Here is a 23,161-nt window from a genome sequence, read left to right on the forward strand (position 1 = left end):
TACACTTTCATTTTGTATAATTTATTATGTTCTCTGTCAGTATAACAACTTTTAGTTCAAAAATTTAAAAACCCTTTTTTTAACTAGCTATCCTAAAAAGTTCAAGTTTGGTTTAAGGAATAAAATCATGTTCTCTGCTTTATGTGCCTTTACCATTGAGAAGTGGCTGGAGTGAGCATTTCTTTCAGAATGCTTTTCCCATCCATGAGCTCTTTCATTCTCATACCTAAGGCTGTAAGGCGTAATGTAATGTATATGCATTTGCAAGGTGTTTTACAAAAGCCTTTTACCCAAATTGCCAAATTTCAGTCCTGCTGAAGCCTGCCTGCCACAAGATCTGGTCCTTGGGCGTGCCCTCCTCTCCCTGTGTGCCGGCAGGGCTGCTCCCAGGGCAGCAGGGTCAGCAGGAGCAGCGTTTGAAGGATAACTCAGAGCTTGTCCCAGCTGATCACACACCTCTCAAGAGCCAGTCCTTCACCTGTGAGAGGGTGATAGGGCACTGTTTGCTTCAGCTTTAGTGTTGGAGTACTAACTCCTGACTGGTAGTTGGTGAGGCTCATAAAGAGCATTAATTTGAAACGTTGGCAGGTTTGTGATTTTATTTAAACGGGACAATGGCCTGTTGCACTCTGCACAGGCAGCCTCGTGTTGGGAAGGAACCTGTGCTCAGGTGCACAGGGCTCCTTCTGCACCAGTTTCAGTCTGGAGCAGTGGGGTTGCCTGGCTGGGTCAGTGTGGCTGCTGTCTGAGCCTGGATCTGGCCCCTCCCAGGAATGTACTGCAGGGCTGGGGTAGGATAGGATGGGGTGGTTCCAGCCCGGCTGCCTGGACACAGAGCCTGGAAGCAGTTCTGTTGGTACGAGGGGTTACAGGTACCTGATCAGCCTGAGCCCGCCCACTGTCTCTCCAGGCTCCTCAGCCTCAGTAAGTTCTGCAGACAGGAGAAACTTTCTCCAGCAGCAGATCCCACAGCCTGTTAACCTTTGGCTGGGCAGCTGTGGAAAAGTGCAGGCAAATAACTCCTGATGCAGCTGAAGTTTCCATTAGAGCCTGAGCCACAAACTTCTTCATAGGCGTGTCCTGGCACTCCTGGACTCAACCCTCCCTGGTAGTTACCTAAAATAGACTGCAGAAAAGCACCCTTAATGTGAAATAAACATTCAAACAGAATTAGTGTGCAATAGCACTGCACTCTGGGGGGAAAATAAAAGGTTATGCTTTGTCTTTTGGTGGAATGAATAGCTGTTAACCTAAGTATGTTTTGGATACATACACCAGGAGCAAATGATTTCAATGAAATTCTATTTCTGGAATGATTAGAACTTTAAAGGAGCAAGTCAAAAGATTTTGCATCAAGTCAGAGTCAGGAAAAAAAGAAAAAAATGTAATGGTCACATTTATTTCTGTTTTCATTTGTGTGTTCCATGCTCTGTACTTGTATTGCAGTGAACAATAGTAGTGCTACTTGCATGTGTCAATGTGAATCTTCTCATGTGCATTGACAAAAAAGCCTTTTACCTAAATTGCCAAATTGTTGGCTTTTTTCCCCACTTCTGTTATCCAGGAGCTTTTTTCCTCATTCAGAATTGAAATGTTCATCCTCAAATTTGCTTATAGTTACTTTTGTGTTAAGTTATTTACAAATTCTGTAATTTACAGAGTATGATTTGGACTTGTCATCCAAGTACTCTTTTCACATGGTTTTGCTTAAATAAATGATTGTCTGATATCAGTAAATGGCCCTTTTTTTTTTCCTTTTATTTTTTAAAGCAAAATATGAATTAAATGACAGCGTGCCATTTTTGCCATCTTGGTTCAGTTTGACCAATGGCTTGAAAAATTATTTCTTTTTTCCCCTCAGTATTCTTGGATTTGTGACCCTACTCATGCTTCAGTGCTTTCTCTTAAGGGAATAGCTTATATATGTAAGTTACTGAAGCGTTGGGGGGGTTCACTGTGTTGTTGGCTTCACTGAAATATTTAGCAAACAAATCTTGAACTGGCTCATTCCTGCTTTCTGCTGGTGCAGGAGCTGTAAAGTTGTTCCATGAGCTGGATTCCAGATGAAAAATAGCTTTGTGCTGGTTTATTTTTTCAGCTGAATTTGTTCTGTTGTTTGTTTTGTGCATGTCAGTGTAGAAACATGTGTGTTGACATTATTCTGGGAAGAGAACATGAAGACAAAGAAATGGTCAAGGAGGAAGGGGGAGTTGAGTGCAATTTGCTTTTTGTTTGTGTTTTCTGGCAGAAGTGCTGTCTTAAATACACATCAGCTATAGCCTTGATAACCCTTGGGAATTCTGTAGAAATAATCCAGTGAACCACTCAAGTTTGAAAATCTGATTTAAATTCTAGCTTTAAGTATATTCTTTAAATAAATATTTAAATTGTATAATAAATTGAAAGCAGAACTGTGCAAACAGTGCCAGAGGAAGGTCAGTTCCATAAAGTATTTTAAAACTTCATGGATATATGACATTTGGTGATATTGAAAGGAGAACTATTCAAAATGTTGCAGGCTTAAAGAACTGCCTTGCACAGTGAATGAGGGCTGCCAGAAAAAATTGTTGTGTATGACAGCTCCATATTGTGCGTTCCTGAAAGCAAACTGGGGAACCTCCCATCATCTTAGGGGTTTTTGCACCAGTGAATACCTGAAGAATGGATTGAAGTGCTGTTCTTTTGTTCATCATTCCATCAAACTCCTTTTAAAACATTTGCCAGTCGACTGCTTTCAGGAGCAATAGCTGTGTGAAATCAGTTGTTGGGAAAAGTAATTGTGGCAGTATGAAATTATCTCTCCCCTCATGTTTTTCAAGACTACAACTGGTGAGCAACTTTCAAACTGGTTGTATTGAAGAGCTGCTTGTGGGTTGTACAACCCAGCTATTGGGGAGGGAGACTCAAATTTTGGAGCAGTTTTATGAATCTTTGGTGGTGAGCTGAAAGCAAACCTTGTTGCCTTGATTTCAAACGATGCCTCTGAAGCTGCAGTCAGGGCTCAGTGGCCCCATGGCAGAGACTTTCAGCTTAATACTTCTTTCAAATGCAGTTTCTCAATCAGCAGCTGCGTGCAAAAATCCCAAGGAAACAGGAAAAAACCACATCTGCTTTTGCACAAACGTTCCCTCCGAGGTCTCTGTTTTCCATTCTCAGATGAAATGACACTTTTTTCTTATAATAACTTGATCTTGTCACATGCCCTGAAAACAACTCAGTGAGTCTATTAAAACCAGACAAAGCTGTAAGCGAACTTGTCATAATAAAAGTAATTCTGAATTTATGGTCACGGGTTCTAAAATATTGTTGGTTGTCATACAACATTAACTTGAATTTTGTACATAGTTTAAACTTTGTATCACAGGTTTCCGTGCACTGAATGAACTGTTAAAGGATTATAATTGAAGTAGTTGACTCCTCTTTAGTAGTTAAGTTTCAGCTACAGGCAGTTTAGTCTGTAGCTGTGCATTTTTGAGGAACAGGCTGAATGGAAGGTTCCAGGACTGGGCTGTACCTTTTACACCTTGATGCAGTTAAGGCCTCATATGTATTAATGTCTCATAGGATTCTCTAAAGCAGTGTAATGCTTTTCCATGCCAGGATCTATAAAATGTTGCCTTCCCTATTTCACATAATCCTGGTATCTGTTGGGGTTAGATGAGCCCCAGAGGCACCTCAGCTCTTGCTGCAGTGTTTTATCTCCTGTCTTATGACTGCACCCACAGAAGTCCCAGCTTTAGCTGCACCAACAGCAGGGCTGTGAGATGCTGTCCCTGAGCTCAGGGAGCTTCTCCTCTGAGACTGGGCTGTGCCTTGGAAAGGGGCTGGAGGAGTGGTGGGGCTGGGAACAGCCTGTAAAGTCTTCAAATTGTGGAGGTCTGTTTCTGCTTAAAAAATGAGCGTTGCCTCAGGATTTGATGAGAAAAAATGGCTGTTATGGAAAGTGATCCAAATTTAAGCTTCTCTTGTAGATAAATTGCAAAGATTACTGTTTATAGATACAGCTTGTTCCAGGTTCTTCATCCTTAACAGGAAATAAATGTCCCAAGTGGTTTTGCTCATCTGTGTACTTATGTTAGGGATTTCCATGACAGCACTGAGTCAGAAATGCACCTCTTCAAGTTCTGCCCTTCTGTGCAAGCAGAACTCATGCCTGAGAACTTTTGGAGGCGAAGAGCAGCTGGGTTTTATTTGAAACCTTAAACTTTGCACGCCACAGCTACAACCCAAATGAAATAGTAGCACTTCTAAAGATGAAGGAGGGCTGGAGGTCTCTGGGGCCTGGGTTAGGATTCTAATTTTGTTTTGTTTTCTTTAAATAGGTCCAAACATTATTTTTATTTCTCTTAAGTTCTAGGTTACCTGAAATACCTGATGTTAGATCAGTTCTGTATGTGATCAACTTTGCTATGTGGATGTTAAAGAGGAGCCAATAAAGGCCACATCTTTTTGGGAGATACCTAAATTCTCCCTGCAGTAATACTCTATAGCTTTATTCATTTTTACAAATTTTTATTTGAGTTTCAGCTGAAATTTATCTCATATTGCTGTCTGCTTATAACCTGTTCAAGTCCTTTATCATCACAATCAGTACAGTGTGTATTGAAAGCTTATGGAAAATGCAATTTTGTCTGGTTATAAAACTGAGCACTGAAAAAGATAGCTGCATATTAAAATTTTAAATATAAAAGGAAAGTAAAATGTGGGGTTTTTTTATTAGCCCTTTAGAGATGTCTTTCTGCTATATGAGTTTTTTGTTCAGTGAAATGGAACCATTCCTCAAAGCAGTTATGGGATGGCTTTATATTTAATAGGATATATTGGATAACCTAATTTCTATCAAAGAATAATAAGGGAAAGCTGAAAGTATTTGAATTGCATTTTTATAAAATCTTAGTTGTGGAGGGGGAAAAATCTAAAATGTCAGCTGAATTGTGTTCTAAAGTGCTGTCCTGCAGCAGTAGGGAAGGGTTTGCTGTCTGCCAGTGAGAGAATCCAGTGTGTGTGATGGCAGCTGCCTGCTCTGGAGCTCAGGGAATTCAGCTACTGGAATGATGGTGTTTTATTGCACTTAGGTAGGATGAATTCCATTTAGTGCTTTCTTATAATTGGTATTAACCAAGTAAAGCTCTGTCAGAAGATGGTGAAATTATGGGTATACAGGCCCGCACTCTGACCTGTTATTTGTCTTGTGATTCTTCTTGCAGACTAAAAACATTATAAAGTTTAAACTTAATTTCCATCCCATTAAAATGTGGTGGACAAGAAAAAGGGAGGCTTTTACTGTATCTTTTGCAGCTGAATTGGTGATCAGTGGAAATGGGGATTCTTAGGGTTCTGCTCTCCCTTGCACTGGGACAAGCCCCCAAATTCCCTGCATGTCACTAAGAGGTATAAACCCTTCCAAACCCAGTCTCTTCTGCTGCCTTTGCTTTTTGTCTGCTCTGGTTCAGTGCAGGGAGCTGGGAGGGCTTTGCCTGGCTCATGGGATCCGGGTCAGAACTGGTCAGGTCCCTGCAGCTTCTGCACTGTTGCAGCCTCAGTCCAGATATTTTCTTTCCTGCTTAGATTATGCCAATATTTCTTCCAGAAACCACCAGAGGGAGTGATAAGCTCTCAGAAGTGTCCTCCCATTTTAGGAGAACTCTCAAGGCAGTGAATATAAAAAATAAAAGTGTACTCTAGTGAGCTATGTTTCAAATATACACAATTTCTCATAGGAAATTGTTGGAGAAACTTTGTAACTAGATCCTCTCTTGGGTTTGAGGTTAAAAAAAAGAGACCAAAACAAAACAATGTTCCAAAAAGTCTTCCCTATGTACTTGTTGTCTAAAAAGAAATTATATATCTGTAGAATACATTATAGAGGCACTGCTGGTCTTTACTTCCATTTCATTTTGATCAGCTAACATGTGCTGATGTAAAAACAAGTAGATTAATACTGATGGCTTCTAACACTCAGAAGACAGCTCTGATAAATTGGAGCCTGAATTGAATGAGAGGTCAGCTGAAACATTATTTGAAGCCCCAAGTGCTGTACCTGTACATTATCTTTAGTGAATAGGACTTGCTAGGACTGCTTCATTCTTTCCTCCTAGCTGTATCCAAAACATGTTTCAGGTAAAGAATAATTAGTGACTCCTAAGACTGGTACTTCTTGTCCTGTCTTTTTTTCTCCCATTAATGTCAGTAAGATTTTATTGTCTAATTGCTAAAGTGAAAATAGGTCTGGTGATAATAACATCAGTATATTGTCTTGATGGAATTATTGGTACACTGCTGGAAAGAAGTGGTTACTTCAGAAGATGACAGCAAGAGAATCTGATCTTGAGACACCAGTGAGAATTGTTGTTTTCCTGACTTGAAAGAATGCAGTTTGAATATTTGGATGGCGGGAGAGAAGGGGTTTTATTAGACAGGAATACTTTTCAGATAAGGCTACAATAGCAAGGAATTTATAATTTAAAAAACAGGAAGCGTGTGTGTGGGTAGTCAAAAAACAGCCCTTACCAGAAAACTGAGTATTCAGGATGATCTCACTATTTTCTTTTTCACCTTAAATAGTTGGTGTGTGCTACTTGGGCTTGCCACTATTGCCCAATAGCAATGATTACTGTCAGCTTTGCCTGTGGCAGTGGTGGGAAGAGCTGAAAGCTCAAGGATCACTATTTCAATCTGAGTTTAATCTTTAGAGTTCCCTACTTGGGGGGGGGGGGGGGGGAGGTTGAAGCTCTTTTTCAGTGCTTCAAACAGGTAGTAAAGAAGAGATTGAGTAATTTTGCAAGGTGGGTTAATGTGCAAGTTTGACCACTGGTTATGGACATGAAAATCCTGTTTTCTGATCTGGGTTCCAACAGCTTAAATGGCTACAAAGGTTAACTTTTTAAACTGCAATAATGACAGCGAGCTGTACTAGCTAGGAGGTAGATTTACAAACAAGTCTAAACATGAATTTTGTCTCTGCTAAAAAGGGGTATAAATCAGGGGAAGTTTCTGACAGATGTATAATTTCATTTGTGCAATTCTGCCTGCACGGCTAGATTTTGTTTCATGGACACTTTCCTGAGAATAGGAGAGAAAGGAGGAAGATGTGAATCAGCATACTGCTGACTTTTAATATTTCTCAACTCCTTTCTTCTTCCTTTTCTTTTACTTTCTCTAAAGGCATGGACTGCATTTCATAAGTATTTCTTGAAGTTACTTGGGAAACTTCTTGAAGTGGGATCTTGTATTCTTTTGAAGAGTCCATTTTCCATACCATGGCGGTGGGAACGAACCAACTTTGTAACAGAAATTGCATCTTGTTTAATCAGTCACTAAAACATGGTGTAAAAATGCTTTATTCTTTCTCTGTTGCTTTGAATAACTTTCTTCTTAGTGTATCTGTTAACCCACTGATCTGTTTTTTTTCTGTTTCAGTCAAAAGACAAAATGATGAGAGGCTCACGCCGAGGGTGTGTTAGACTCAGGGTAAGTGTTGTTTTATTCAGTACTCAATGACTTACTGTGTATAATATGTCCTAGTGGAGAGAACTGCAAGGAGACTTTTGAGGTTTGGGCTCTATTCCTGACTCTGCAAAATGCTGAAATGGTGAAAGTATTTAAAGAAAGAAAACGTTAGAGGTCGTGTGACATGCTGGTCTAATTACATCCTATAACTTATATATGGTATAAAAATATTATACATTTTATATGATATATTAGAAGGCATTCTGTGGCAGAGTAAGATGGGTTAGTAGTAGGATGCTATGAAAAATTTGCTGTTTGCAGTTCTCATTTCTCTGTGTGTGGAGGTCCATGTGTATATACACAGATATATATATATATATATATGTATATATGTGTGTGTGTGTGTGTACCTACAGAAGTCATTGTGAAACTGCTTCCTTCTGTCCTGGTTTGTTTTTCTTCTCTTACCATGTCCTCCATCCTGCCAGTTTGGACACTCCTTAGGCCTAGGCTTGAGCTTAGTGAAAGGAGAACTGGAAAGGGAAGGGAGAACACTGCTGGCAAAGTTTTTGAATTATGATTGGGTGTGCAAATTGGGGAAAGAGAAGGTGCAGAGTGGGAGAGCTGAGCATTACCTGTGTGGGGCTCTCTGGTGTGGTTCATTTAGCCCTGACTGCTGCTGCTGTAGCTGGAAATGGAATTACTAAAGGGAGGTGGGAGTGCTGTGATGTCTTTGCACATGCCCAGTTCCTACCTCGCTGTCATGCTTGTACCAAAGCTATTTCTTCTTGCACAAGTCCTTTTTCTATATTTTTTCCCATTTCCTGTAGCATTTCTGTTTCTAGCATGCAGCAGTCTTGTGAAGAGCTGGAACAAGTGAGGAGTGAGAATGATGGGTATGAATGGGAGCATTTTGAAAGTTGAAGTAAGAGGAGTCCAGAGAAGGGGATCTGTGGTCCTACAAACAATGTGATGAGTGTTGAAGGAAAACTGTGCATTTTCCAGTTACTCCTTCCTTCTGTTGTTAGGCCTTTCTAGTCTTTCTCTGGGTACCTGTGGCCTTCTGAGACTCAGAGAATCCCCAGTAACTTGGATTCCAGATGACTTCTTTGCACTTTGCCTTGCTTGATGTATTGATATCTTAGTTCAGAATTTCTTTAAGGGAAATGTATACTCAAACCACTGTCTAGAACAAGACATTCCCAAAGATTCATGAGGGAGGTTTTTTTCATTGTGCAGAAAAATTCAGTCCAGAAAGCCATGCCTGCTTTAATAGTGCTGTGAGCCTGTCACTGTGGAGGTTGGCCTCAGCCTGCCAGTTTAGGAAATAATAAAAGTGAACAATCTGTTCAATATTGCCTGGTCCATATATGGTCTTTATATGTATTTAGCCACTTTCTCTTCTCCCATCTGTCACTCTTCCACCACAAATTGTTCTTTGGAATTTTCTAAAAACTGATGGACTCCCCCAGCCTTCCTCTGAATGTGTAATGTGTGTGATTTGCTTGTTTGGGGTTTTTTTGTGAGGAAGGAAGGAATCTTCCTTTTTTCTGCTTTTGTAAAGCAGCTCCCCTGGCAGATGACAGTGATACTGATAGCTGAACAGATGGGCTTTTGCAGTCTGAAATTCTATCAGAGAGGTTTTCTGTTTAGAGTAATTGTTGATTTGTAACTGTAGGTGTGAACATAAACAAACATGTAACTTAAGGAATCTGGCTAAAATATTTCCTTTTCTCTTGAATGGATTATGAAAAGCTTGTTCCTCACCTTTTTGCTCCTAATGCACATTTCATAGGGCTGAAGTTTCATCTTCAAATCCTTTTGCTGGTTGTCTTAGAGTACTTAGGAAAGTGTAATCATAAATCATTCTGTGTCATCTGCACTATGCTTACATCCTGCTAAAGTTTTCTGGAATATCCATAAACTTTGCCACTCTTATTTTTAATTTTACCTGTTCATATGTATTATCTGCATGACAGAGGAAGCACTTTCTGTGCTTCTGGCTCAGACCCTTTGCCCCAGTGTTGCAGTGACAGTGTGTGCACTGTGCACAGGTTTGTGCTGAGTTCACAGGCCCAGGAGAGCTCTCCCTGTTCCCACACTTGGGATGGGGCAGGACTCAGCTGAGTCTGTGTTTATGTGAATTTTACCTGTATCCTCTGAGGATTGGTCATGGTGAGGTGAGGGTCAGTCTCTTCTCCCGGGTGACAGGATGAGAGGAAATGGCCTCAAGTTGCTCCAGGGAGGTTTGGATTGGATATTAGGGGAAATTTCTTCACTGAAAGCAAGGTCAGCCATTGGAACAGGCTGCCCAGGGAAGTGGTGGAGTCACTATCCCTGGAAGTGTTCCAAAGATGTGTGGATGTGGCACTTGCTGAGATAATTCAGTGTTGGGCATGGTGGCACTGGGTTACCAATTGCACTGGATAATCTTGGAGCTCCTTTCCAGCCACACTGGCTCTGATACAGCTGCTGAGGAGAGCAATATTGTACAACTTGCAGTGACCTTCTGCTTTACTGCATAGCAAAATATGTACTTCAAGTGCCAGATATTTATCTACTGGTATATTTAAAAGAAATCTGGTGGTTGTTGTGTCCTGGCACTAAAAATGTTCAGAATTATACTGGTTTGGATACACCTTTTAGGTGCCTCTTTTATAGTGATCACAGAGCTGTCCATGAAAAGCCTATAAGGAAGATACTCTTGGAGAATTAAGTGGCACATTTTATCAGTGGAGGGAAATAAAAAACCAGCTTGGAGCTATCCTTTCCTGCCACACTGCCTTTCCTGCCTTTATTACAGAGGGTTGGTGCTGTTCTTACCTAGGACTGCTGTTGTGGGGCAGAAGGAGAAAAGAAACTGAGTCAATCCACTGGTGATTTTTGAGCTAAATATTACAATTTGTTGGAGCTGGCAGAGACTTGGAATTGTCCTTTTTTTGTGTCTTCTCCTGGGTGAAACTGTTATTTATCATAAGTGTTGGAGGGGGCAGGAATGAAAATGTGGATAGATTTGTAAATTGCTAAGCACAGATGGTCTTTAATTTATTTGCATTTTCTTGTAATAATTCATAAAGAATTAGGAGACAAAGCTAGTTGCTTCTGATATATCCTGATTACTTACTGTTAATATTTACTTAGGGACTGAAAATTAGATCATGCAGTGTACCAGTGACATGACATGATGGGCCAAATTCATTCTGCTAGAATGATTTATTTTTTATTACAGGCTGGTAGATAAAATCAGGTCAAGAGCTTCTTTTTGTAGAGTACTTAAGAATTATTATTTTTATACACGGAAAATACATATAAAATATGTAGTAGGGAACTGCTGCAGCATAAAGCCACCTCCACTACAAAAATAAAAGATGCATATCATTATCCAGATAACAGCTTTACAAACATTCACTGGTTTTTTTCTGCAACTAAAAATTTATTGTTTTAAAGAACTGACTGCATCCTATGCCTGAACAGAGAATCTTTTTGCTCTTTACTGTATTCGGTTTGTTTCTAATTTGTCAAAGCTTTTTAAATTCCAGTGGTGTAGTGATAGAGTGTGTGCTGCTGATGTCACTGCTTGCCTTATCAGGATTTTGTTCTTTGTTTCACAGGGAGCTGTGATTGGTATAGACGATGAGGACGACAGCACCTTCACAATAACTGTTGATCAGAAAACCTTCCATTTTCAGGGTGAGCTGAAAGAAGAGATTGTTTTTTCTTATAATAGATTCCACTTGTATTTGATGGATGATTTTAAATGTTTGGCAACAGAACAGCATGAATGAGCACACTGAGAACATTCTGGATCCAGGGGTGCTGCAGGTTAGGCAGGGATTTACATCTGCAGTGAATACATATGTGCTAGAAAGAGACTGTAGCTCTGGCAGGATTTGGAGATGAATAATGTAAAGAATAAATCACTCAAGGGGAGAAAGTAACGTGCTTCTGATGATGGGTTTCGCTTGCAAAACGTTTCTGCTCTTCGTTCTCAAGATACAGTGATGCATTTCTTTATGAAGAGAATCAAGACTGGTCTGAAGGTTGCAGTTTTATCCAAATAGAACTTAATGCTCAATTATGAGGAGACTAGAGGCAACGTTGGGCTTAACGGTGGAGCTTTGCTTCAAGATTTACCAGCTTGCATTCATTTCATCTACATTTCTGTGTCTTGTCTGCCAGTCACCATTTCTCTGCTATTATCCTTTTATTCACATTTCCTAGCACCAATGCCATCTGCCACTGCTATGTTTCGTCATTGCATGCTATGGCTCACCGGTAGAAAGGGTAAGGCTCTATATCATTGCTATGTACTCCTTAAATGATTCTGTCTGCAGCAGCAGGACAAAATACTGTGCTGATATTGAGTAGAGAACTTCCTTTTTCTGAATGTTAAAATCCCAGGGAAGTATGATGAAAATATTTTGCAGTTAACGTTTGTTAGTCCTTTTGCTTTTCCTCTGAAATGCAGTGACTGAATAATTGCTTTGTATAGAGCTGGAAAATGTAAATACCCAAGAGGCACACTTGCATTTATGCAGTCATTTTCATTTATGTAAACTGAAATAATTCTATAACTTATATTGTACTGTACATATTTTTAAATCAGTGATTTGCAACTGGGAATTATCATCAGTGCTGTTGCTTTTGTGAGACTATTTCTAATGATAAATACTAATTGTACACCATATTGTCACTGGCTTCTGTATTCCTTGTGCTGTAGTTTTTCCTAAATGCTGCTGCTGTCTTCTGGCTTTTCACTGCATTAAGCCTTATAAATATACCTTCACAGTGCTGAGCTCACAGTAATACTTAAATCTCCTGTTCCCAAGGATAATTGTTAAATGCAAGCTAGTTGCTAATGCAGTAATGGAATGCTGTACCAGGGCAGTCTCTCAGTACTATAAAGCTAAATACTGCTGAATATTTGAGAACTTGATACAGGTAAACCTAGAAATCTCTGATCTTTAGTTACTAAGACAGACCTTTTTTAATACATCTTGTTATATGCTGTATTCTCCTTTGGGTAGTCAGATGTCTTAAGAAAACTGATAGTATTTGACATAAGTAATGCTGTACTCTTAAGTAGTATTGGTCATTTTTGAACAGCAATGTTGTCACATCTCATGCTTTATAATTTCCCTTTCTCTGCATTTCATATTAGGCCAGGATTTATGTATCCTCCTTTAGTGTACAGCTAAGATATTGTGCACTATTTTCTGTGTTATGCTTTTTCTATTAGTATATTATGAAGATAACGTCCCTGATACCCAGGAAATTGTAATGATACAAACACAGTATTAACATACATGGATTTAATGCAAACATGTATAAAGACAGGTAAGATCTGAGTCCTGTGATATTTCAGTGTCAAAAAATGCTCTGTAGAACTATATATGTAGTTCTTATAGCCACTGTAAATGCATTCTCACCTCATGCCACCTCTGTAATATTTATGTCAATTTTTTGTACATTATATTAAATTGATTCAGTATTACACAGGTTTTAACTTCTGCAAAATGTAGGTCACTTTCAGTCATAAATGGTGAGGGGTTAATAATGTAAATATTACAAAATGTATGCTGAGACTACATAGGGTATGTAGGGCAGATTCTGGGAATAATCCAAGAAAACATAGAAAATTCCTAACAATTTCTTCCTAACTTTTAATAGCTGATTAAGAGAGAGCTTTTGTTCTGCAATAACTATAAATTCATTTACCTTTTATAAAAGAAGTCTTGGACAGGAGAAGACTGCAGGAATGGCAACTTTACAGTCCCTTCCTTCTTGCTGCCTTCCTGCTCTCTCAAGGACAGACAGGGACTCAAACAAGCTGGAGCCTCCTTGCTGGGGAAAAATCAGAACTTTAAAAATTCAAGCTTTCAGAGATCTCCTGACCTAAGCTGGGGCCCCATCTGCAGTGGAGCAGTTTCTCTTGCAGGCTCTCCATTCACTCAGACTTTTAAGTACTGATTGGTGCCTCAGTGAAATTTTGCTGACAGTGATAGAATTTGAATTCGTGAAAAATGAAAGAAGAACTTCATTCTGGGTTAATTAATTATTTCTTAATGTCAGTTGCTCGAAATTGCACATCTGACTAACGCTCTAGAGATGGAAATAATGAGATGAAGGGCAAGTAAGTAATTTAAAACTGCCTGACCAACTTCTCACATGGAAGTTGATTCCATATGTGTGTGACTGAATTTCTGAAGTGCCAAAGCTCCAGCATCTCCCACTAAGATTTGCCTATCACTGGATTTTGGCAACTTCTGAGTCTTTCTCAGAAGAAAAGTTCATATTTTGTTTCTGTCTGTGACAATCTCCCTCTTTTCTGTTCTCAGCTGTGCTTCCTAGTGGCCATCCCTGTATTGAACATCAGGAGAAGTTGAAAAGTTTTCATTACAAAGATATTGTAGGTTTTGAAAGGTGACTGGGTACATCCACATGTAAGGATATGGGATCCATATCCTTAGTACCTGGGTATAAAGGACAGGAGTTAATTGAATAAATATTGGCAGTAAAACAAACACATGTTTGTCAGCTTGACCTTAGCTCTGCCCGAGTGCCCAGCAGATTCTTTCCCTGTATTTTATTGTTATGAACAGGTATATTGATGCTCGTTCCTATTGGAGGGAGAAGGGAGGTAGAATGACATCAGAAATTTCAAAATAGATGTAAAAGTAATGTGTTACCTCCTGATTGGTCCTTGTTTGGTCGTGCTGAATATCCAGTTTCATGGCTTGCTTGTAAGGCTTCTGAATTAGGTAGATCTTAAAGTATTCCCTCGTGGATTTTTTCAGATTAGATGCAAAAATCCATTCAAGTTGCTGTGAGACATTTGGGATAATACTTTTAGTTTAATTTACCTTCCTGTCAGGAAGCTTTTTCTTGATAATATATTTTTCCTTGCTGCAGTACATGTCCCTGTTCTAAATGTTCCATAACTTTCAAACACTGTGGGGGTTGGGTTTGTTTTTCTTTTAACATCTTCATATCATCACCAAGCTTTAAGCTCTTTCCATTTGGAAATTCACTTCTTCAATCCTTCATATTACTTAGCTGTTCTTTCTCCTCACTGGGATGCTTGTGACTTAAATTCAAGAGTGGGAACATGATGTTCAAGAGACTCTGGCAAGGGTATTGCTGTATTTCTTCTTGATGTTTGATTTTCTGTCTAACCTGAAGCAATAATAGCTTCTATCTGCACTGAAATACTTCACTAAATGCACATTGTATGCATAAAAAAGAATTCATATTTTTTTTAAAAAATTAAACTCCTACCTGAAAATCCAGCTTTTACTCTTACAGCCTGCAGTACAGTTCCTTGGAAGGCAAATCAGTTTTGTCTCCACTGTTTTGTGTCATAAAGGATGGAAAGATTGGAAGCAGTCCAGTGCATCGATCTGAGATGATTTTGCTTTAGCTTTTGTCTTTCCTTTCCTATTCCTGCCACAAAAGTATCTGAGAAATGAAGCGTGAATGTTGCTGTGCAACTTATTCTCCTATTACATGAAAGCTGTCAGCTGGTAAAGGTAGATTTCTCCTTTTTTTTCCCATCCTTTCCCAGTTTTGTAACTTGATTTGTGTCTGCCCACCATCACAGCTGAGGAAAAAGGGAGACATGCCCAGCAAGAGGTTGCCATAATGTTACAAGAGCAATGATTTTTTGTTAATTTGAGAGGCATTATTATTGAGGATATACTGGGGTCCACAAAGCCTTAGTGCTGAGCAGTGTCAGAATGTGAGATTTTAAGTATTTGTATTACATATCAAAATTAATTATATTGGTTTTATACCTGTGCTTCAACATTACTTGCAGAAATAGTCAATATTTATAGTCTCCTAGAAATCTTTGACGTTGTCCACCAAACAGATGACAGGAAGCTGCCTGCTCTTGTGGTAGGAAGAGGCACTTAAATCTATCACATTACCTGATTTAAATAATGATTCATAAATTGCAGCCTTTAAAAACAAAAAGTTTAAGAGTTGGTTTTTTTTAAATTTAATATTGAAAAATGCCTAGAGAGAGATTTTGGTGTGAATTCTTGCTGGTTTCTTCAGTGATATCTATAACTGCTGTTGACAATATTGTTTGTCCTCAGTTAACATTTTTCTGGGTCTTTTGGGCTTCTGGTGGTGCTGAAACAGTGAATTCCTCTATGCTCAACTGTGCTTTTATATTGCAGAGGAGTAAGAGCAGCTGTGATCAGAGTAAACCTGAGCTTCCTCTGATCACATCCTCCCTTTACCTGACCAGGTCTGGGCTGCACAGAGTTCTGGGCTGCATCTCATCCTCCCCTGATTGGCATAACTGCAGAAATTCCTCTGTGAGCCAAGCTAGGTTTAGCTTCACAGTGATTTTTCTGTCTTCCCTCTGCTCCTTTTTGCTATTGCTGTGTTGCACTGGTATTTTGAGTGGCTGGGACATGTGACCAGAGTGCAGGGAATGGTGCAGGGTTGTGCTTTTCCTGTTTCATGCAGGTCCTTCTTGCACCAGCAGCATCCTGTGTTGTAATTGTTTTCCAATCACCACCCCTTGGTTATGCCATTTTTTAATGGAACTTCCTGTACTCAATTGTTATGGTTATATATAAACACCTCCTTGTTTTCTGTTTTTAAGGTTGAAGCTGCAGATTTTAAAATATGTGTTACACTTAAGAGTAGGAAAGAAATAATACCATGAAACTGTATCTGTGTGATGTGTTGATTTGTTTTCTTTTTTTCTTCCTCTGGAAGAAATTGTTACTTTTGGCATCAATATGAATATCTTATCTCAACTGTATATGTGGTACATGGCAAGCATTTTGGAAGGGGAAAAATGGCCAGAAAAGGTCTCACTATAAGGAGGGGGAGGATACTGAGTAGTTCAACACTCTTTTCCTTCTGTTTTAGCAAGAAATTCCAAATAGCAATAACCTTGAGTTTGACCTGTTAAATTGACAACTGGTTTATTGGCTAAGAAAATGGTTATATTTTTGTTCTTCTATTTTGATTTATTTTTTCAATTCAAGCCAAAATATGGTTTCTACCTTAAGCTAGTAGTTTCAGAGCTTTGTGAGTGGGATCTGCAAGGGAAAAAATCCTTTACTGTGAGGGTGCTGAGGCACAGGTTCCCCAGAGAAGCTGTGGCTGCCCCAGCTCTGGAAGTCTTCAAGGTCAGGTTGGACTGGGCACTGAGCAGCCTGGGATAGTGGAAGGTGTCCTTGCCCATGGCAGGGGCTTGGAATGAGATGGTCCCAAACCAAACCATTCTGTGATTCTGTGATTAATTTAAAATGCAAACATACCCTGAAAACCATTTCCACAGAATATACCATATGAAGTATTGTTTAGTGCTGCTATTATTAACATTTAAATATTATTTTCTAGTGAAAAAACATATACTTGCCAACTTGTCCCACACTCAGAAATGTTTAATTACAAAATTATATATGGATTATGTACACGTTATTGATGGATTTCCAGAGAGAACTAATAGCAACTTGATCATGTGTTTCAATTGTCAAGTTCCCACCCAAAGCTATGTTTCTGGGCTGATTATAAAGCTTGCTAAAAAGGCTTTTGAGCTTAGGTAACGATAAAAGAACAGTTTAGTTGGTTTCTCAGGATCACAGATGACACATTGTGCTCAGGAGACCTTTGGATGCCTTTTGTTTGGGCATGACTTTGTGTCTTGTGACTGCACAGGAGTTTCCTGTAGGGACAGGGAGCTCAGGCTGGTCAGACACCTGACCAACAAAAGGAGGGTTGATTTATGTGTATGGGTGGAGAATGGCATCAGGAGGAGGGAGAATAATGATTGGGACAACTCCAAGATTATGATACAGAGGAAATCATGTTCAAGCTACTGCCAGATGTGGGAGCTGCATGAGTTAAAGGCTTTTTGTCAGCAGTGGAAGTACAGTGCTGTTCATACAGGCTTGTATGAAACCCTGCTTCATCTTGCATGTTTTCCTATGGTTTGAAAGGCCTTCAGTGACTTTAAATAGCAATTTATTTAGCCATGGAACAGTCCTGTGATGCATGACTTTTCCACCTTATTGAGCACTGCTGATAAAATCTCTTTCCATTGAGACTGGTGGCAGAAATCCTATCGATCTCAGTGTAGCCAGGATTTCATCTCTATTATCTGGTGATTTGTGTGTAAAGGTACTACATTAGTTCTGCACTTGGCTGAGAAAATACAGGAATTTTGCATACAAATCAGTGGAAGTTCTGTCAGAATAAAAGCTGCATAATTGACTCTATTGACTCTGTGGGTATAATAGACTCTTCTTACTGAGTTCTGCCTGTAAGTAGGTCACAGTGAATGAAAATAAAATATGCATTTCTTCTTGTGACAGCATGGTGTTTTTATAAGTAATCTAGTAATTTTTTTTAACTAATTCTTCAGGTTTTTCTTTCATCCTCATGGCCATGTAGATGCACACACACACACACAAAAATAAGCACCAGTGTGCAGATTCTGAGGTGATATATTTTGTGTGTTTTCTGTCTTCCAAGTACTGCTGTGCATGACCTAGAAATGCTGGTGGTAAATGCTGTATCGTGGAGCAGAGTTGTTAAACTTGTTTGTATCTAATCTTTAGATGCTATCAAGCTTAGGCTGGAAAAAGTAATCTGTTTTATGCTGTACTTTAACATTTGGTATACGTTATATAAACACATATAATCTCTCCACAGCAAAGTAAATATTATAGGAACTCTAAATTATAACATTTATTCTCTATTTGGAAAATTAATAGAGGCTGAGAGCATCTAATGTAGTTGGCATTTCATTTGACTTCTTATCCTCATAGAACTTTTTAAAATCCCTGACATATCTGATTTAGGAGTTTGGGAAGTTCAGAGATAAAGGACAATTCCATAAAACAAAAGGGAGTTTTGAACCACAAGTTTTCAGAATTACAGAAATTCTTCAGTAGAAGCAGTAATTCTTGTGTTTAATACTTTTTTTTCATTCTATAATTTTCTCTTTGATCAAATAATTGCTTTTCTTTCTTTGGACCTCTTCTAGGAAAGAGTTCAGATTTTTTTTTTTTTAGTGTAAGATTGATATGAAAATACCTTAGGAATAAACTCAACCAGACAGATCACAAAAAATACACATTAAAAAATCAAAATAAAACTCACTGTAATAAATGAGGTACTTTTCAAGTGTGTTTCTCTGAACTAGTCATAAATAGGACTATGATCATGTTAAGTACCCTGTGCTTGTCTTAGATATGCCTGAGATGTCACAGTAAATTATACAGGTGTCTTTCAAAGGATGCACCACAGACACAGAGGAGTGAGGGCTTAGGCAAATGGGAACAAACTGTAATCTAGCTCATAAATACTAATTCTACTAGGAAAAAAAAAAGTAAAAATAGCTTAACTGACATAATCACAGTAAATTGCAATGTTTCAGCCATTAATGATTCCAGTCTCTTGCACACAGCAGTGATTATGCAGCTCTGTGTGGATTTAGCTTCTTTCACGTGCAACTGCTCACTGTTAAATTACAGTAAAAACTGAATTAAAATTCTAGGACTTAAAATAAGAGAAAAACACTGTTAGTGCCCTCTCAACTGCAGACCTAGCATGGCTATTTTAGTGGGTAGTTACATGCTCTAGCACAATTTGAATTTCAGCTGACCAGGTAACACTTGCATTAACCCCTCAGACTAAGAACCACCTTTATGTTTTTAAGTGTCAGGTTTATCTCATGTCCAGGTGTCCTTCAGTGTTTCTTGTTTGTTTTTTTTTTTTGTAATACTGTTATTCTAGAATCAGCCTGGGGAAAAGCAACTTGTTTATCTCTCATGCCCTTCTTCTCTTTTTAGAAGTTTTGTGCCAGGAGGGGCCAGATAATACTCCTGTATTTTTGTATAAGCACACCAGTGTCATTCCCTGGACTAGATAAGAATTGCCTTATCCCAAATGTTTTGTCAGAAACAAATTCTGCAGCAGCTTTCACATAGGAATTGAGGAGGGGATTAACTTTAAAGTGGAGCCTGATCAAATAATGGAGAAGTTGGAGTGATTTCAGGGTACTTGAGAGAAGGAGTAATGAGCAGGGCATTCTTGTCCCTACCTGCTGAAGAAAGCATCTGCAGATACAGGGTGGATATTAGGTGCTGTGCATCACAAACTTCTTAGGTGCAAGGATATTGGAGCTTTTTCTTTGACCAAAGTTGCCTTCTTTAAGTGTAAAACAGCTTGGATATTTAGCTTTACAGATAGGTAGATAATGATCTCTGACCATTGTGTGTAGATTTTTCCCATAAATTCTTTCTGAGTGTGTCGACTAATCTCTTTTTTGAATGTTCCCATTGATTTTTTTTTTTTTTTTCATCAGTGATCTTTTGGCAGCTGTTCAGTTCTAAATTGCTTTTACCATTAGGGAGCTTTTACTTGCACCTAATCTCACAGCAGCCATTTTGATTAGATTTAATATAACTTTTCTTGCATCTTGCTTTACTAAAAACTGCATCCTGCTGGTTTTCTCTGTGGTTTTCTTAAGAGAGTATGGAGGAGAGCCAGGAGGATCTGCTGTTGATGATAGATGGTCTGAAATTAAACCAGTGTCCTGAACAGAGAGTGCTTAAAAGGTTTTGATGCTGTGTTTCCATGCAGTAAGCAGTCTTCTCATGGCAGTGTTCCTGGATTTATCGTGCCCAAGACTTTCTCTAAGTAGCAGGATTGATGAGATTCATGTGTGCTCCCTAAGGATGGATCATGCTATGCCAGAAGAGTGCAATGTCTAATATATGAGGAAAAAATACAGATTTTTTTCCCCTTCTGCTGAGCCCTGGTAGAGAGAGCTGTAAAGGGGTCATTGGAGAAGCAGAAGTTTGAAAAATTTAGTTTATTAATGAGCATGGGAAAGTCAGTTTCATTTTGGAGCTGTATGGATTGGTTGGTTTCTAGGCCTTCCCTGCTGCTGTAAGGCCTCTCTGTTCTGCTGGGGGTTCAGATACAAGCCAGAATGTGATAACCTTTGTTAATGGGCTACTGTATATTAAGATCAGTATTTAACTAATACCATGACCTCTTTTTGCTGGCAGTATGGAAGATCACAGGAATCCTGCAGCAGTACAAGGATTAATTCACTGGTCTGCAGCTTAATTGTTTCCTTTTTAGTTTAAATAATCGTGGGAAAAAATCCTTCAACATAGGATATTTGTATCCCATGAATTACTTAACAGCTCCTCAGTGACTTGTACCCCAGTTCTCCAGTAAGATGTTTCTTGGGACTGGGAGATGGTGATTCAAAAAAAACACCACAGAAAAACAGAAACCTTACACATATTGAAATAATGCTAACCACTGTTGTTTTGGACACACCTTTGAAAGCTTAAAGCACTGATACATTTCAAATACTGATGGATTCATGACACAGGTAACTATATATATTTAGTGGTGACTGGAAGAATAATACAGGAAGAGTAAACTATATTCTTCCTATAATAGTATAGGAAGAATAAACTTGATTGATATGTCTGGCAGGACTAGGCCAAGGAGCCTGGTTTTGGTAAGGAGAACTAAAGAAACTAAGAAACATTAAAATTGATTCTGGTTGACCAGTTCAGTAATTGAAATGAGTGTTAAGGTGTAATGCTGTGCAAAAAGAACAGCGTTTGTGTGCATGTGTGTACAGAATGTGAAAAGAAAAACTGAAATTTGCATGTTGCAAAATGTATTTAGTGTAATGCAGTCACTGGACAGAGGTCACAGGGCCTCTGTCCCTCCATCCTGTCTGCTTTCACTGAATTATAAACTTGTCCTCAGTGCCTGCTTCAGCTTCTTAATTAAAATATGGATCATCAGTAAGAAGAGTCCTGTAAGTTAAAAGTTCTTTCTAATGAGGCATATCCAGCTTTTTAACACTTGCTGCATTTCCTGCAGGAAAGTCATCTGCTGTTCTGAGTAACATTTAATTACTTGAATTTCCTCTTTCTCTGTGCATCTGAAAGCACTTTGGTAGACACTTTTCCTTATGTCTAGTTTTAATTTGTTCAGGTTAATGGTACTGTAGCTGAAATACCTGTGGCTATTGATCATAATCTAGTATTTTTAAAGAACAGTGAGTAAAGATTGACTTGTAATAGATTGGAAAAATGTATAATTTTAGGAAAAAAGTAGATAGATTTCAATCTTTTACCTTGTGTTTAGTGAAAATTTTGTCTCACTATTTTGTGAGGCCACCTCATCAGTTAGGCTCTGAGCAAGCTTATGTATTAAAAATACGTTCTTAATTATTTCTCACAAACATTGTCAGTTCTCTCCTGATGGTTTTGTTAACTTGATGTAATTAGTGTATATATGCTGAAGTAAACAGTGCAGTATGTTTATCTTGAAATTTGTAGGGTTATCCTTTGGGAGTTTAGAAAAATCTACATATTCAGGAGTCTTGGCGCATTTTTAAGTACTGATAGGTTTAAGCTGCAGAATTCCAAAAAATAAAAGCAATGGAAACAAAAGGTTGAGAAAGGGAACATTGAAACAAAGTGTTTTGAGCTGGAGAGTACATTTCACTATAGCCTAAGGATATTTCCTCTGAACTCCTTAAAAATAAGTGAGATAGAAATCTCAGTTCGCTGATTCATAATAGGTGCTAGCTCACTTAAGCTTTCCTTGCTTCTAGCAGGCTTCCTGTTTCTTTTAATATCTTCCATTTGAGTGAGGACCTAGAAACAATTGTTAATAACTGTTCTCAATCCATTTACAGGCCAGTTTGTTTACAGTCTATTTAATGCCTCTGGAATTTTCCCTTCTTGCTTTACCTGGAGTCCACTGACTGCTCCTTTGTTTTTAAAGTACTCCTAGAGCACAGCAAGGAACTCTTTCAGACTAGTGAAGTAAAGGTGGCTTGTCTGTACTGGGGATAGGAGGGAAAGAAAGCAGTTTTAGAATAGGATTTTCTTCAATTTAATGTTTGTTGTATGTTTATGATTATTCTTTGTGCTTCATTATTCACACCAGTGAGCTGTTAGGAGTGTTTGTCCCCTATTATGAATCCATACCTGAAAGTTACTATGTCCACACTGAAGTAGAATTACTAGATAATTAATTACAGGTAATCTTCTTGTAAATAAGAAAATTTTAGAATTACTTAATGACCTGAGGAATATCTGTGCAAACTCTCTTTGCATGTGTTCCCCTAAAGCTGGACAAAGGACAGAGCTGTAACCACAGAAGAAGAAACAGGATATTAAGACAACTGTGGAATTTTGTGCTTGGTGATTAACACAGACAGTGTGATTAATTTCCATATTTAGTGTGGACAGCAGATCTGTTTGCCTGTGCCTTTTAGTATATAAGACTGATGTAATTGAACAATAACTTTTGAATTCTTTTTCAGCTCGAGATGCAGATGAGAGGGAGAAGTGGATCCACGCTTTAGAGGACACCATCCTCCGCCATACCCTCCAACTTCAGGCAAGTTTCACTTTCAATTTTCACTTGTTTTACTTTTTTTTTTCAATCAATGAAATACAGTGGCATGACTGCTAATATCCAACACATCCTGTATAAAATCTTGCTGTTCTGTGGCCTATACAGTTGGACATCTGTTTAGGTTCAAGTCTGTCACATTTTTCTTGTCCTACCATAATGAAAAGTCAGAATGACACTTTCCTTTATGAGCTCATATTTATAATATATATAGTTTTCATTAACTCATATTTATTTATAATGTATATTTATGGTAAGGTTCTGGATTTATGTCTAT

At 38.5% G+C, this 23,161-nt stretch overlaps 1 protein-coding gene across 5 annotated transcripts in view; it reads left to right on the forward strand.

Moving 5' to 3' along the window:
• Positions 1-23,161, forward strand: part of OSBPL9 (oxysterol binding protein like 9) — a 57,827-nt gene that overhangs the window by 1,489 nt on the left and 33,177 nt on the right. For 3 of the 5 annotated variants that reach the window (XR_011680644.1, XM_071436717.1, XM_071436719.1), the window contains exons 2-4: positions 7,420-7,470; positions 11,061-11,139; positions 22,793-22,869. Coding sequence is in view for 3 of the 5 variants with exons in the window: in XM_071436717.1 (XP_071292818.1) it covers positions 7,420-7,470; positions 11,061-11,139; positions 22,793-22,869 (207 nt within the window). In the remaining 2 variants the exon portion in view is untranslated. Of the gene's footprint in view, positions 1-7,419; positions 7,471-11,060; positions 11,140-11,714; positions 11,734-12,738; positions 12,787-22,792; positions 22,870-23,161 lie in introns of those variants that run through there. The other 2 variants (XM_071436718.1, XM_071436721.1) reach the window with 2 other exon arrangements.

This window comes from Agelaius tricolor, unplaced genomic scaffold (genome assembly GCF_023055355.1).
Source record: "Agelaius tricolor isolate 1412-34295 unplaced genomic scaffold, bAgeTri1.0.p SCAF_11, whole genome shotgun sequence".
Lineage (NCBI taxonomy): Eukaryota > Metazoa > Chordata > Aves > Passeriformes > Icteridae > Agelaius > Agelaius tricolor.